At 31.5% G+C, this 14,061-nt stretch overlaps 1 protein-coding gene across 3 annotated transcripts; it reads left to right on the forward strand.

Annotated features, from left to right (window-relative positions):
* Window positions 1-3,660: 3,660 nt before the first annotated feature.
* LOC106769669 (protein argonaute 10) lies at window positions 3,661-12,227 on the forward strand. 3 transcript variants are annotated; one of them, XM_022785652.1, is made up of 23 exons: window positions 3,661-3,918; window positions 4,507-4,640; window positions 4,938-5,503; window positions 5,794-6,002; window positions 6,176-6,325; window positions 6,444-6,577; window positions 6,827-6,936; window positions 7,027-7,133; window positions 7,217-7,355; window positions 7,435-7,551; window positions 7,990-8,097; window positions 8,200-8,271; window positions 8,470-8,592; window positions 8,680-8,839; window positions 8,979-9,100; window positions 9,415-9,552; window positions 9,647-9,789; window positions 9,977-10,039; window positions 10,896-10,959; window positions 11,042-11,177; window positions 11,297-11,370; window positions 11,595-11,721; window positions 11,815-12,227. In XM_022785652.1, the coding sequence occupies exons 3-23, from the start codon at window positions 5,069-5,071 to the stop codon at window positions 12,006-12,008; spliced, it is 2,925 nt and encodes a 974-aa protein (XP_022641373.1). In that variant the 5' UTR covers window positions 3,661-3,918; window positions 4,507-4,640; window positions 4,938-5,068; the 3' UTR covers window positions 12,009-12,227. The 3 variants fall into 3 exon arrangements, with proteins under 3 accessions (XP_022641373.1, XP_022641374.1, XP_014510871.1); XM_022785653.1 differs by lacking the exon at window positions 4,507-4,640 and having other exon boundaries at window positions 4,918-5,503; XM_014655385.2 differs by lacking the exon at window positions 4,507-4,640.
* The last annotated feature ends 1,834 nt before the right edge of the window (window positions 12,228-14,061 follow it).

A 14,061-nucleotide genomic window follows, 5' to 3' on the forward strand; every position in this document is an offset into this window, starting at 1 on the left:
TGTTAACAAAAGGATACATTACTTACCATAGAGCTTTGTAAAAAACATGATATGACTTAGAAACATTAGGTCAATAAAAAACAATTCCTCTTCACAAAGGATTGTATGATTTTTCTTCTATTGTTTAGAAAGCATGCAAATGATCATGGTTGTTGTAATTTAAAATTTATCAACATTTTTGTATTTTTCTTTGATAAAATTTTTTATCTTGACTTTCATAAAATTCACAATGTTCAGTAATACTTTCCTTTGATGTATTGGGAGTTAAAAACAATTTTATTACTAGCACGTGAACTTAATATATCCTTATTTAGATGATTATATAAAAAAAAAGTTTCAATTTTTTTTAATGTCTTGATGTTTATTTGTTTAATGAAATTTTGATAAAAAAGTTATAGTTTATATTTATTATAATGTGGAGTATAATTTTTTTATTTAAATTAAAAAATTATAAAATTTCAATTCTCAAATGTTATTTTTAAAATTTTTACATATAAAATTTATGAATAATGAAGTGAATTTTCAAAATTTAAGTATTTAATTTCAAAATATTATTATAATATTCAAATTATCAAGTGTTTATTTTTGACATCATAACTATATCCAAAATATTTTCTATTCTCATAAAAAGTTTAAGATAAAAAAAAGTAAACAGATAAAATTTCTAATAAATTAAAAAACAAATGTTTGTGGCTTATTTTTTGTTTTTTACTCTTATCTAATTAAATTTTATTTTTATTTACAAAACGAGAGATGACATTAAAACTTCAATAAAAGCTCATTTTGTTTACTTAAAAATTATTTTATTTATAAACATATCTATTTATGTATTTATATATTATTAAAAGTCTTATCTATGTATTTATATATTATTAAAAGTCTTATCTATGTATTTATATATTATTAAAAATATTATAAATAAAATGAATTTAAAATATATAAGTAAGCTAGACTTAAATTTCACTTATTACTTTATATATATATATATATATATATATATATATATATATATATATATATATATATATATATATATATATATATATATATATATAAATTTAAATTTAAATTGTATCACCTCTCAGGCATATATTTTCAACTTTTTTCTCTTCTTAACTTTTGAATATATATTTCACTTCTTATTTTAGTAATAGGTAAAATAATCCTTTTCATCATAATAAATAATATATACATTTTTAAATATATTAAATTATTTTATCATCTATATTTTTAATCAACTTTTTTATCTCAACAACTCGATGGTTTGAATGCAAAGTTTCATCCTTAACACACCCACCTACTGTTTAACAAATAATATGGTGTGTGATATCCGAATATTGATGAGGGTGAGGAGTAATCGCCGGTGCAAGAAGCATGGTGCAGGGAACACGGATAAAGAGCGGTTCTTGGCAAGCTTCGAGTGGAAGGGGCACATGGACGAATCAAACATACATCGGAATGAGAGGGATCTAGAGACTGTATAGGTATGGGACTATACGGTTGAAGGATAACTTAAAGGAATTGATTTGGCTACTCATATTAACAAATGCATTTGCTTTTCGGTAGTCTAAATCATAAGAACTCCGTGGTTAAGCGTATTTAGCCTAGAGTAATTATGGGATGGGTGGTTTTCTCAAATTATCAATATATATATAATATAATGATAAATATATTTTTAAAAAAGGTAATATTTTTTTAATTCTCACACAGAATAAATGTAAGGTTAACATATAAGATAAAAGTGAAAATTATCTTTATTTTATAAACTGGATTTGGTAGAAACGAGTTAGATTTAAATTGATTATCTTAACATGATAATAAAGTGAGTAAGAAAATATTTGAATTGAATTTTACAAAGTTAAATTAAAGTTAATATAAAATTATTAAGAATCCATCATATGAAAATCCTGATCGTAAAAGCCGAAATGATAAGAAAATAATTTTATGAAAATGAGATAAAGAAAAGCTCCAAAATTGTAATGAAAGTGTCTAAAACATGGTCTCATCTTGACACAATACACCCGCACTTCAATGATTAGCTCTAGGAGAAACCACGTAGGCAGTGGGTACCCCAACCAACAACACCAACTACGATCATGATGACATGATCTGAAGGCAAGGTCATGATCAGTGTAGATCTCTTGGGCCCCTCCGTAGTCAACAAGGAAATGTGGTAGACCCTCAAGTACTGAATCAGAGCAGGCCCACAACACCACCGAACACAATGTGGGTCCCATTCACCCAAAGCCAACGAAACCATTGAATGGACCGTTACAAAGCCTTCTTCGCAAACTGAAAATGAGTATTGGTTTGTGACAAACACATTGGAAGTAGAGAAAACCTTCAAAACCACAAAATATAAAAATAAAGAAAGAAAAGCCTATCTAAGCCTGCAAGAGAAGAAACACCACTGCAACTTCAAATTATTCTTCTTCCTTCTATATTATCCTCGGTTACTCTTATGGACCCCACTCCTCTACTTTTTATATAATAATAATAATATTAACTTTTCTTTTTTATTCTTTTCTTTTACATTTACCATTTCTTTTCTCGTTCATCTTTTATGCAAAATAAACTAAAAGTGTCTTTGGTTTTCAATACTCACATATAAATTAGTTTTTAGTTTGGTCAAAATTTTAAATTTTAAGATACAACTTACTTCACATTTTATCACTTCAAACTTACAATATTTTTCAACTCTACTAATATAAAATTGTTACTCTTTTTTTCTTAACTCGACCAACGTTAATATTTTTAATAAAAATAATATTTGTTTTTAATTCATTTCACATACATTATACCAAATATTTATATTTACTAAGGATATATGTTTATATTTTTAACAAATAAAAAATACTTACTCTAGTTCCTAGTAAGTGTCGTTAAACATTTGAATGTACAAACCAGTAAATATCTTAGTTTTTACAAGTTAAAAATATTTTTTTGATCTTTTTATTTTTTTTTTAAATAATTCGAAATAGCATATGTATTTTTTTATAATAAAATGTCTCCTTTTTTTCCATAAAAATAACTTAGCTTCTATATTTATAATAATTTGTTTCTATTCAAATAATTAGAATGAAAAAAATATTCCTCCATAATAAAAGTAACTTTGTAATATAAAGAGTATTTTATTATTTTTCTTTGAATTTTCCAAAAATGAAGATATAATTACTCAATTTAGATTTCCTTTTAATTTTTTTATCGTTCTATGTTCAGTTTTTTAATATTTTAAAATATATTAAAATATCTTTGATGTATCAGGAGTGGTATATCCTAGAAGAGAACACGTAAAATACATAAGTTGAAAATCTGAATTCATAGTTGGTAAAAAAATAATAAAGGTAACTTTAAACTTTACCAACAATAAATAAATAAAACGAGAATTTGAATTAAAAACCTATAATTAAGAAAGAACCAAGGAGTATTTATGAAGATATTGAATTCTTTCAATAAAATTATTTTAATAAATGAGATATTTATTATTGTTATTAATATGTGAAAAAAAATTGAATGTTAGATAAGAACTCTTTCATAATTATAAATTTAAAAATGAAAGTCCTAAATACAGATATTTAACAGACGTAAATAACAGTGATATGATATAGTATGAGCATGGTGCCATCCGAGGCTGCGGAAACTGATAGGAGAGAGAGAGAAGTAAAGCAAAGAGGCAGGGAAAGCCTTTTACACGTGATAAAGAAAGAACAAAAAGCGCTTTGCATGCGTGTATAAGATCATCATAATCATCATCAACGCTACTTCTTACCCACCTTCCCTTTCCTTTCTTCTTTCTCTTTCAAAGTTCTCAATCTCCTGCTTCTACCAACACACCCTTTCTACTGTTTCTACCCCTCTTTCCTTCCCTTCACGTTTACCTTACTATCCATGTTTCACAACCCCTTCTGCTGAAACAGGGTGAGTTCAAGTTTCGTACTTTCATTCATTTTCATCTTCATTGTCACTTCTGCTTGGTGGGTTTCGGTTTTGTTTTCAGTTTCTGTAACTTCAAGGCTTTTAATGGAAAAACATTTTGCTCTAAAGCAAGCGCTACCAACATTCTCTCTCTCTCTCTCTCTCTCTCTCACTCTCCCTCTCCCTCTCTCTCTTTATTTTCTTGGTGAAAATATTTCACAGTGATTTTGTTTTTGTGCTGGTGGTTTGTTTTCCTTTTTCTCAATTTCATGGTAGTTCTGTGGAGTGAAGGTTTCAGCTTTGTCTTCACAATCCATGCATTGTAATGTTGTCTTTTTTTAAAAAAGTATGGTTGCGTGTCTGCACATGTGCGTCGTCTTGGTAATTTTCAGTTTTCGGCAGGGGACAAGTCTGTAAGAACTGGTTTTGTCTTCTGGTTATTTCCATTTTCCGAGTTTCTCACATGTCTAATCACATTTTATTATTGACTCTTCTATTCCTTGCTCATAGTTGTCATTGGCTTTCCTCACTGAACGATCGTGCTTATTTTTCTTTTGTCTTTTGCTCTTTGTGATATTTCGTGTTGTACAGTTAATGTTTTGTGCTACTAATTAGCACTGAGATTTCCTTGTCTTCTGGCTTTTCAACTTTAAGCAAAGGCGAGAAGATGTTGCTGTCGAAATTACTTTTCTTTGCCTTATTCTGCTCTATGGCCCTGTATAGCTGTATGTTTCTACTACCATGACTACTTTTGGATTTGCTTGGGAAGTAAGGGTGAAAAAATGAATTTTCAGTTTTGCAAAAGAATGGTAATGCTTGTATTGCTATACAATGATACAATACAATGCCAGTTTTCAGTTTCACCCTTACTAATCTTCTTCGTCTGATTATATACATCAAATCAAGCCATTGATCATTCTCGTTAATGCACAGTAATTACTGCTGATTATACCAACGTAATAATTACATTTTCCATCTTTGTATATGCATTCTTATCTGAAGCAATTGGTACTGTTTGGCAGACATGACAAGCAAAAGCTAAAAGAGTGTGAAATTGGTTTACTGTGAAGCTTGTCACCTTGGACAAGTTTGCTGTACTATCGTTCTTTGTACATATTCTGGTGAGAGTTAAGTATTCATCAACCAGGCCAACATGCCAGTGAGGCAGATGAAAGAAAGCTCTGAGCAACACCTTGTGATCAAACCTCATTTGCAGAATCCCATGAATCCAGCCAAGAAAACAACCAAAGCTGCCCAAAATGGCAAAGGTCCACCGCCACCAGAAATCGATAGCCAAGCTTTGCCTCACTCAAAGAACAAGGGAAGAAGAAGGGGGAGAGGTGGCAGAAAACCCGATCAAGGAGATGTTATGATGAGGCCTAGATGCAGACCATGCACTGCAACACTTACAAGTAGTGCAAATGGGAATGTTGAAAATGATTTCATCTCTGATATGGGTTTTCCCACTTCAAGCAAGTCTTTGAGCTTTGCTCGTAGGCCTGGATATGGACAAGTTGGGACAAAATGCATTGTGAAGGCTAACCACTTCTTTGCAGAGTTACCAGACAAGGACTTGAACCAATATGATGTAAGATCCTTTCCTTGATATATTTGTATCACTACACTGATAAGGCAATTAAATTGGATGTTCTGAGTGCACAACTATTGGGCCCTCTATGGCAGCATGCATTTAAGTTCATCCTGTGATTTTCCTCTTATAGGGGTTCTGCTTTTGCAGGCCTGCCTTTTCTTGTAGTGTTATTAATGAGATTTTAAATTTTCCTTTAAGGCTTTTGTTCCCTATTATCATCATCATCATCATTATTATTATACTTTTTGCTTTAATTTAATGTCATTATGTTTGCCTTTATTTTGAAGGTTGCTATTACCCCAGAAGTGTCTTCTAAAATAGTGAACAGGTCTATCATAGCAGAACTAGTGAGGCTCTATAAAGAGTCTGACCTGGGGATGAGACTTCCAGCATATGATGGCAGAAAAAGTCTGTACACAGCAGGGCAGCTTCCCTTTGCTTGGAGAGAGTTTAAGATTAAGCTTGTAGAAGAAGAGGAAGGAGTCAATGGCCCCAAGTAAGGATTTATTGCTCATAATCACTTTCAATATTTTTCTTTTCTTCTCTCTCCCTTATCAACTCAGACAAACAAACACAACCGCCCCTTTTGTACCGTAACCAGAAAAAACCGAAAAATGTTTATGTGTTTCGGTGGGTTCAATTTCAACTGACACCTTGGCCATTTTTCAGAAGGGAAAGAGAGTACAGGGTGGTGATCAAGTTTGTTGCTCGGGCAAACTTGCACCACTTGGGCCAGTTCCTAGCTGGTAAGCGTGCTGATGCACCTCAGGAGGCACTTCAAATCCTGGACATTGTACTAAGAGAGCTGGCAACCAAGAGGTACTATAATATTGGTCTAGGGAATATAATAAACTATAAAAATTCAAGACATGATATATTTAATGAGTAAGTGAAGCTTAAAATCTTATTTATCTTACCATGACTGCATTTTCTAAAGGTATTGCCCAATTGGAAGGTCCTTCTTTTCACCTGATATTAGAACACCGCAACGGCTTGGAGAGGGATTAGAGTCATGGTGTGGATTTTACCAGAGCATAAGGCCTACTCAGATGGGACTCTCCCTCAATATTGGTACATTGCTTATATTGATTAAATATTAATTATACAGGTAGTCTAATTACAGTAAAATTTAGGGCTTGTTTACTTTGAAAAATTGTTTCCTCGTTCGTACACATCTTTGAAAACAGAAAATAAAATAGAAATTAAGTGTAATTTTTGTAATTTGAGGTACAAACTTAGAATGAAAATAGAAACAGTTGCCCAAATAAAATAAGTTGATAAATTTAATTTTTTTCTTAATTGTGATCTTGCATTTCACAGATATGGCATCTGCTGCATTTATTGAGCCACTTCCAGTAGTGGAATTTGTTGGGCAGCTATTAGGGAAAGATGTGATGTCAAGGCCATTGTCAGATGCTGATCGCATTAAGGTAATTAGTACAGTGACAGAGGATGCTAAGTTCATATGTTATTCTGTCAATATTGATCAAGTTAACGAGCTTCTTTTTAACGTCTAACAGATTAAGAAAGCCCTTAGAGGAGTAAAAGTTGAAGTAACACATAGAGGGAGTGTGAGAAGAAAATATCGTGTTTCAGGGTTGACTTCTCAACCAACAAGAGAACTTGTGTAAGTTGTTTTTCTTCCTATTAGCACTCGTAGAAGTTATAGTGATCTTCCGTTAGATCACTAATAATGATGTATTTTTTTAGGTTTCCTGTTGATGAGAACTCAACTATGAAATCAGTAGTTGAATACTTCCAAGAGATGTATGGCTTCACTATTCAGTATACTCACCTTCCTTGCCTCCAAGTGGGAAACCAGAAGAAGGCCAACTATTTGCCTATGGAGGTAGGAAAAGTTCCTGGCAATTGAAGTATTCACTCATCATTCTCACAATGTTTAATGTTATATGCTTCTGGTTCCCTAGGCTTGCAAAATTGTTGAGGGGCAACGCTATACAAAAAGATTGAACGAGAAGCAAATTACTGCTCTATTGAAAGTTACTTGCCAGAGACCTCGCGATCGTGAAAATGACATTTTACGGGTATTTAATTTGGAAGCTTCGCTACAACAAGCTCGTCTTTCATATAATGTTAACGTTTACAAAATAGCCACTTCCCACCTGTGCCTATTTTTAAAAAATAGACTATGTAATTGCAGAACAATTAGGAAGGGAAGGGCCGTTACATTAAACATGTCTTCATTATTAATTCTAAAAGTACTCAGCAAACTTCTACTCTTCATGGTTTTTATGAGACTTTAGTAATTTGAATGTTCACACAATTTAGTAATTTGTGTTTTTATGTGATGTGACAAGTGAAACCTTAAGATTATATGAAGGATAAATACATTTAACTTATGTTTTTTACACACACAGATGTATTTTTCTCTTAAGTGCATGATAATGTTGGACCTTCATAAATAGTAAAGATTTGTTTTTTTTTTTTTTTTTTTTAATTTTATGTGGGTTTCATACAAGCAGACCATTCAACATAATGCTTATGATCAAGATCCGTATGCAAAAGAATTTGGAATTAAAATCAGTGAAAAGTTAGCTTCTGTTGAAGCGAGAATTCTTCCAGCCCCTTGGGTAATGCACTTTCCCTTCAATAGATCTGATTTATCGCATTTACTGAAAATTTAATTTACTTTTTCGCTACTATTCACTGATTTAAAGTTCTTTCGATTTCAGCTTAAATATCACGAAAGTGGGAAAGAAAAGAACTGTTTACCCCAAGTTGGTCAATGGAATATGATGAACAAGGTAATGTATATTGGCATTACGTTTCTCTGTTCCTCAGCTGTTTTATAGCTGTTTTTGGCCAATTCTCTGATTTAATTTGATGTTGATATAGCTTTGGTTTATTTCATCTATTCCAACATTTCTGCTAATCTCGCTTAGACCAAGAACTTGCGATAGCTCACAGTATTGGTATATAACTCTTAAATCTTGAATTGACAGAAAATGATTAATGGAATGACTGTTAGCCGGTGGGCATGCATAAATTTTTCACGGAGTGTGCAAGATAGTGTTGCTCGCACTTTTTGTAATGAGCTTGCTCAAATGTGTCAAGTATCTGGCATGGTAATCCTCAATCTATTTTATTATCATTTTGTCTGTGTTTGATAGGAAGAAATTTACTGATATTCAGTAACATATCTTTTCTTTTAGGAATTTAATCCAGAGCCTGTTATCCCCATATACAATGCCAAGCCTGAACAGGTAGAGAAAGCTTTGAAACATGTTTACCATGTTTCTGCGAGCAAAACTAAAGGAAAGGAATTAGAGCTATTGTTAGCAATATTACCAGACAATAACGGTTCACTCTATGGTAAGCCATTTGAATTGATAATACCTCTATGATTGTTGTAGGGTATCAATCATCGAAGCTACTTGCTTGAGTTGACATGATACACAAAATGTTCCGAGTTATAATGCAGAGTATTCATTTAATTGTTTTTTGTTTTCAGGTGATCTGAAGCGAATTTGTGAAACTGATCTTGGGCTAATTTCACAATGCTGTCTGACAAAGCATGTCTTCAAAATCACTAAACAGTACTTAGCTAATGTGTCTCTGAAGATCAATGTGAAGGTTTGTTTACTTCTCTATCAAAAAACTACCTATCCTGACTAAACCATTGTTTGAACTTCGAAGTCTTCTTCAATTTATTATTAACTATCAGGCAATTTCCCATCTGTTTTTTTCTTCATAATTGCCTTGATAACCTCATTTTTTTTAATATATAAAATAGACACTAGTTAGAAATTGTTAGGCAAATACTAGGCTTGGTTATGTTGCGGAAATTATGATCCTTACCTTTTGGGTATTCATGTTATCATTGCTGTTACTTCTCATAAATGCATTCAGTAACTAAATAGTGGCCACTTACCCTCCTCCGGGTGCAGATGGGCGGTAGAAATACTGTACTTCTTGATGCTGTGAGCTGCAGAATACCATTGGTCAGTGACATACCAACCATTATTTTCGGAGCAGATGTAACCCACCCTGAAAACGGCGAAGACTCAAGCCCTTCAATTGCAGCTGTATTAGTCTAAATCTTTTTATCCTTTTCTGTTTTATTGTAATGCAATAGTCATTGATGATTTCAGCAACTGATAATGATTGCTCAAGCTGTAGGTAGTAGCATCTCAGGACTGGCCTGAAGTAACAAAATACGCTGGTCTAGTGTGCGCTCAAGCTCATCGGCAGGAACTCATACAAGACTTGTACAAAACTTGGCACGACCCTGTTCGTGGCACAGTTAGTGGAGGCATGATCCGGTACTAAAAGTATTAATTTTACTATTTTAATTTTGAACATGATTCTAGATTGTTGGGTGATGGGTTTTGATCATGTTAAATCTTAGTTTATTATTTCTTTTTATTGAAAGACTCTGTGTACAAGTAATTTCTCATACTCATTCGCAATTACTTATTTTATCATTTTAACATGTATTTTTTTGTGCAGAGATTTACTTGTTTCCTTTAGAAAGGCAACAGGACAAAAGCCGCTACGAATTATATTTTACAGGTCATTATGTTTAATTTATGAAGAAAGATCTATAATGCATGTTATAAACTTGCATAAAATTTCTTTTAGTAGGTTGAAGCGTACCTCTGTTGAATTGGTTAGTTGGTTCTTGCCATTGATTTTGATTAGAATTACATTAAAGATTGAGTTGCTGTTAGATGGAGTAAGCCATTACAAAACTTAGCATCATTGAAATGTGTAGAATTTGTTAGTAAGTTTCCTATAGTTTTAAGCTTACACCCCCTATTTTTTCTTTTATACATGTAATTTTCACTCGCCAGCTTCATTGTTTTGACTTCTACATGGATTTTATCTCAACGCCCTTCAGATGTTTTCTGAACTCTTTCCTTCGGCAAATTTTGCATCACCTGTCCACATAATTTCTGTTATGTCTACTACGGGGATTAATGTCATATAGCTGGCAAAATCAAGTGCATAAAACATCCCAAATGGTTTTCCTTTTATTCATATATTTCAGGGGCATTCCATTAAAATTCTTGTTCTAGTCTCGTAGAATACCATGTACAAGTAGACCCTCTGCACGTAACTTTCAATTATTGAGAATCTCCAGATTTTAAAAGTCCATAAATTTGCACCAAGGTTTTATTTTATTTTTTTCTTTTTTGCCTCCCAAGATAAAAGTTCTTCGAGTTTTTCATGCTATATTTTGTAAAATTGTAATCATATTATTTTTGAAATGTTAAAATTATGCTTTTATTTTTAGATATTAGAGACATTGTCTTCTTAAAACAATCTTGGCTAGTTTACATGTGTATCTTACCTAGGACATTGGCTTTCTGAAACATTGAAGTTTGATGGAAGTGGTACCAGGATATTAACATTGACATTTGAACAGGGACGGCGTCAGTGAAGGACAATTTTACCAAGTTTTACTTTATGAGTTGGATGCGATTCGGAAGGTCAGTATCACTTGCTTTCTATCATCAAGCATTTATGTTCTTTTTATAACAAAAATGTGTTCTGAGAAGCGATTCTGTGTAGGCATGTGCTTCCTTAGAACCAAATTACCAGCCTCCAGTAACTTTCATAGTCGTGCAAAAAAGGCATCATACTCGGCTATTCGCAAACAACCACAGGGACAGAAGCAGCACTGATAGGAGTGGGAATATATTGCCTGGTATTTTGCACATTCCTTAGATGCTTCTGCACAGAGATGCCATTTCTGAATCATTCTTCCCATTTTAAAATGAATATCTAATAATGGATTGGAGTTTTCTTGTTTTAAATTTCGTTCAGGGACTGTTGTTGATTCCAAAATCTGCCATCCAACAGAGTTTGATTTTTATCTCTGCAGTCATGCTGGCATCCAGGTAAAAGATGGTTTTTACCTTCTTTTTTTTTCCAGTGTTTATGATTACAAATAAGGTTGATAATGGAAAGAAATATTATAACAATCAAAATTAGAGGGAGAATTAACCCACTTAAGTTTTAACTTTTTAACACAGGAGGACTACAGATTAACCCAGAATGAAACTAGTGATATGCTTTGCTAAATCTTGGAAAAGTCTAAACGTGTGTTTGTATTAACATTCAGGGTACTAGTCGGCCAGCTCATTATCATGTTCTGTGGGATGAAAACAACTTCACAGCAGATGGAATTCAGTCTTTGACAAACAATCTTTGTTATACATATGCAAGGTGTACACGCTCAGTATCTGTTGGTAAGTCCATATTTCAATTACTATGTAATTTTTCATTTTTATATTTGTCTTGAATAGTTTAGAACTGAATTGGGTGGAATCGTTGCTGTGCAGTTCCCCCTGCATATTATGCGCATTTAGCAGCCTTTCGAGCCCGTTTCTACATGGAACCAGATATGCAAGAGAATGGTTCTACAGGTGAGGGTAACGGTCATGGTTCCAAAGGAACACGAGCAGCTGGAGATTATAGTGTGAAGCCATTGCCAGACCTGAAAGAAAATGTGAAGAGAGTGATGTTTTACTGTTAGACTGAAGGGTATAGGGAGGCATCAACATGGTAGGAAAGAAATTACTACTTTGTACATTAGTCGTGTAGGTTTCCATCCATAGATCCATGATTACAGTTCTTCAGGATTAGCTTAGAATGAATTCCTACAAGTATTTTTAGGTTTTATAGATGTCAAATTTGCCATTGTAAAAAAATTCTGTCAATCTTTAAGAAAATTTTGCCATAAGGCCTTTACAGAGACCAGAAATTTCCTACTTTAACTTTGCAAGCACATTGGGCTATTAATATAAATAATTTAATAGGCCATTACCAATAACTAAGCATTTTATAATAGTCACTTTAAAGACAAACAAAAAAATCACTTTTAAAATATTAATGATGTAAACCTAACAAACAAATTTACCATGAGAGAAATTTAATGCGAAAAAATTACTGAATGTGAGATAAAACCATAACCAACAACTCTTTTCTGATAATAAATTACTTTCTACACATAATTGAGCTAATTAACAAGTAATAACTTGGAAAATTTCCGGAAAAAAAAAACTTTAGTATATGATCTATTTCCTTTTTCAAATTGGTATAAGAAATTTTAAAAGAGGTATTGTGTATATCAGGATAAAATATGTTTTCACAAATTTTTCCTATCAAAACTTATTTCACTTGGCTATATAATTAATATTATGTGATTCTTGTAAGTTTTTTTTATAGTTCTTACTAATAAAGATTTTAAAATATGTTTAAATTTTAGAAATTAAAAAAAATATTTGACATTTTATAGCGACAAAAATAATATTACTTTAAAAATATATTTAATATTTTGAAAATCTTGCGAAGAAAACAAAACGCATTTTATCCAATAAATATTCACTAACTAAATTGTTTTTTTGTTTCATGGATATTGGTGTAAACAGTGTCAATTGTATCTGACGTGATCATTTGTTACTTATCAACAACATTAAAAAAAATCAGTAATATAAATTAGTGAAAAATTAATACAGTAACTGAAATTGCAGAATTTGAAGATGTGGATTTGCTTTTAAAATTTGAAGTAGTTCATGTGATAATGAAGAAATTCCTTGTTGCAACTTTTACAGCAATTATAGTAATGGTGCTAACTTTCTTTCTTCTCTTCTCTTCTCTTATTAATAAAAAATGAACTTTATTTGGATTAATAAAATATTCTCTACTTGAACAAGGCAGACATGAACAAACCTATATATTTAAACTTTTCTCATACAAGAAAGGATTTCAATACCTTAAAAGAAAATATGCCAAATTCAATTCAGTAATAAACTTGTGGAGACAAGGTTATGGTCAAAATCTCATTGCTAGACATCATTATGGCAAAATTTAAATGCTATAGAACTAAATATTCTAATCATTAATTACTACCACCATATATAGCAGAAACTTCTGGAAATGGATGCATGTGCCCCACACATCTCTATGTAAATACTTCACTAAATTTTTCTTATTTCTAGGGAATTTTTTCCAAATTTATTTTTGTTCTCACATTTATATTATATATATATATTGTAGAGATCAAATATATTTTCTACTGTAATAATAACTTGTATGACATAACAAAAAGAAGTATGTAAAATAACATAAATAAATAAAATTTCAAATCTTTATGTTTATTACTTCTACTAAAAAATTACCTTTAAGAGGCCTCAGTAAAGAGATTATTTTCTTTTACTTTTATAGAAATATAGAATTATGACGTTTCTCGTGTTTGAATTACATCTTTAAAAGTAATATTTCTAAAAACTAATGTTTTCCAAAAATTGTTTCTGATCTAAATTCTCTTTGTCACATTCTTAGGAAGAAAGGAAAGAATCTTACTCCAATAATTTTTTATTAAAACGAACTTTTTTCATTAAATACTTTAATAAAATAATAAATTAAGGACTTTGATAAAAGTAAACGTTACTATTTTAATTAAAATTTAATATAAATATTTTTGTTAATCAAACAAAATTAGTTATTTATAACTTCTGGTTATTATTTCCAATAATCGTGATTTTTGGGTTACTTGCAAAACGTCTTGTCGGGTAGAGACAAGTATG

This window comes from Vigna radiata, chromosome 8 (assembly GCF_000741045.1).
Source record: "Vigna radiata var. radiata cultivar VC1973A chromosome 8, Vradiata_ver6, whole genome shotgun sequence".
NCBI classification, from domain to species: domain Eukaryota; kingdom Viridiplantae; phylum Streptophyta; class Magnoliopsida; order Fabales; family Fabaceae; genus Vigna; species Vigna radiata.

Excerpts from the sequence above, each read along its gene's own strand:
- LOC106769669 (XM_022785652.1), top strand. The coding sequence starts at position 5,069 with ATGCCAGTGAGGCAGATGAAAGAAAGCTCTGAGCAACACCTTGTGATC. Across the intron at positions 8,593-8,679 it reads TGTGTCAAGTATCTGGCATG|GAATTTAATCCAGAGCCTGT; the intron begins GTAATCCTCAAT and ends CTTTTCTTTTAG. Across the intron at positions 9,553-9,646 it reads CAAGCCCTTCAATTGCAGCT|GTAGTAGCATCTCAGGACTG; the intron begins GTATTAGTCTAA and ends CTCAAGCTGTAG.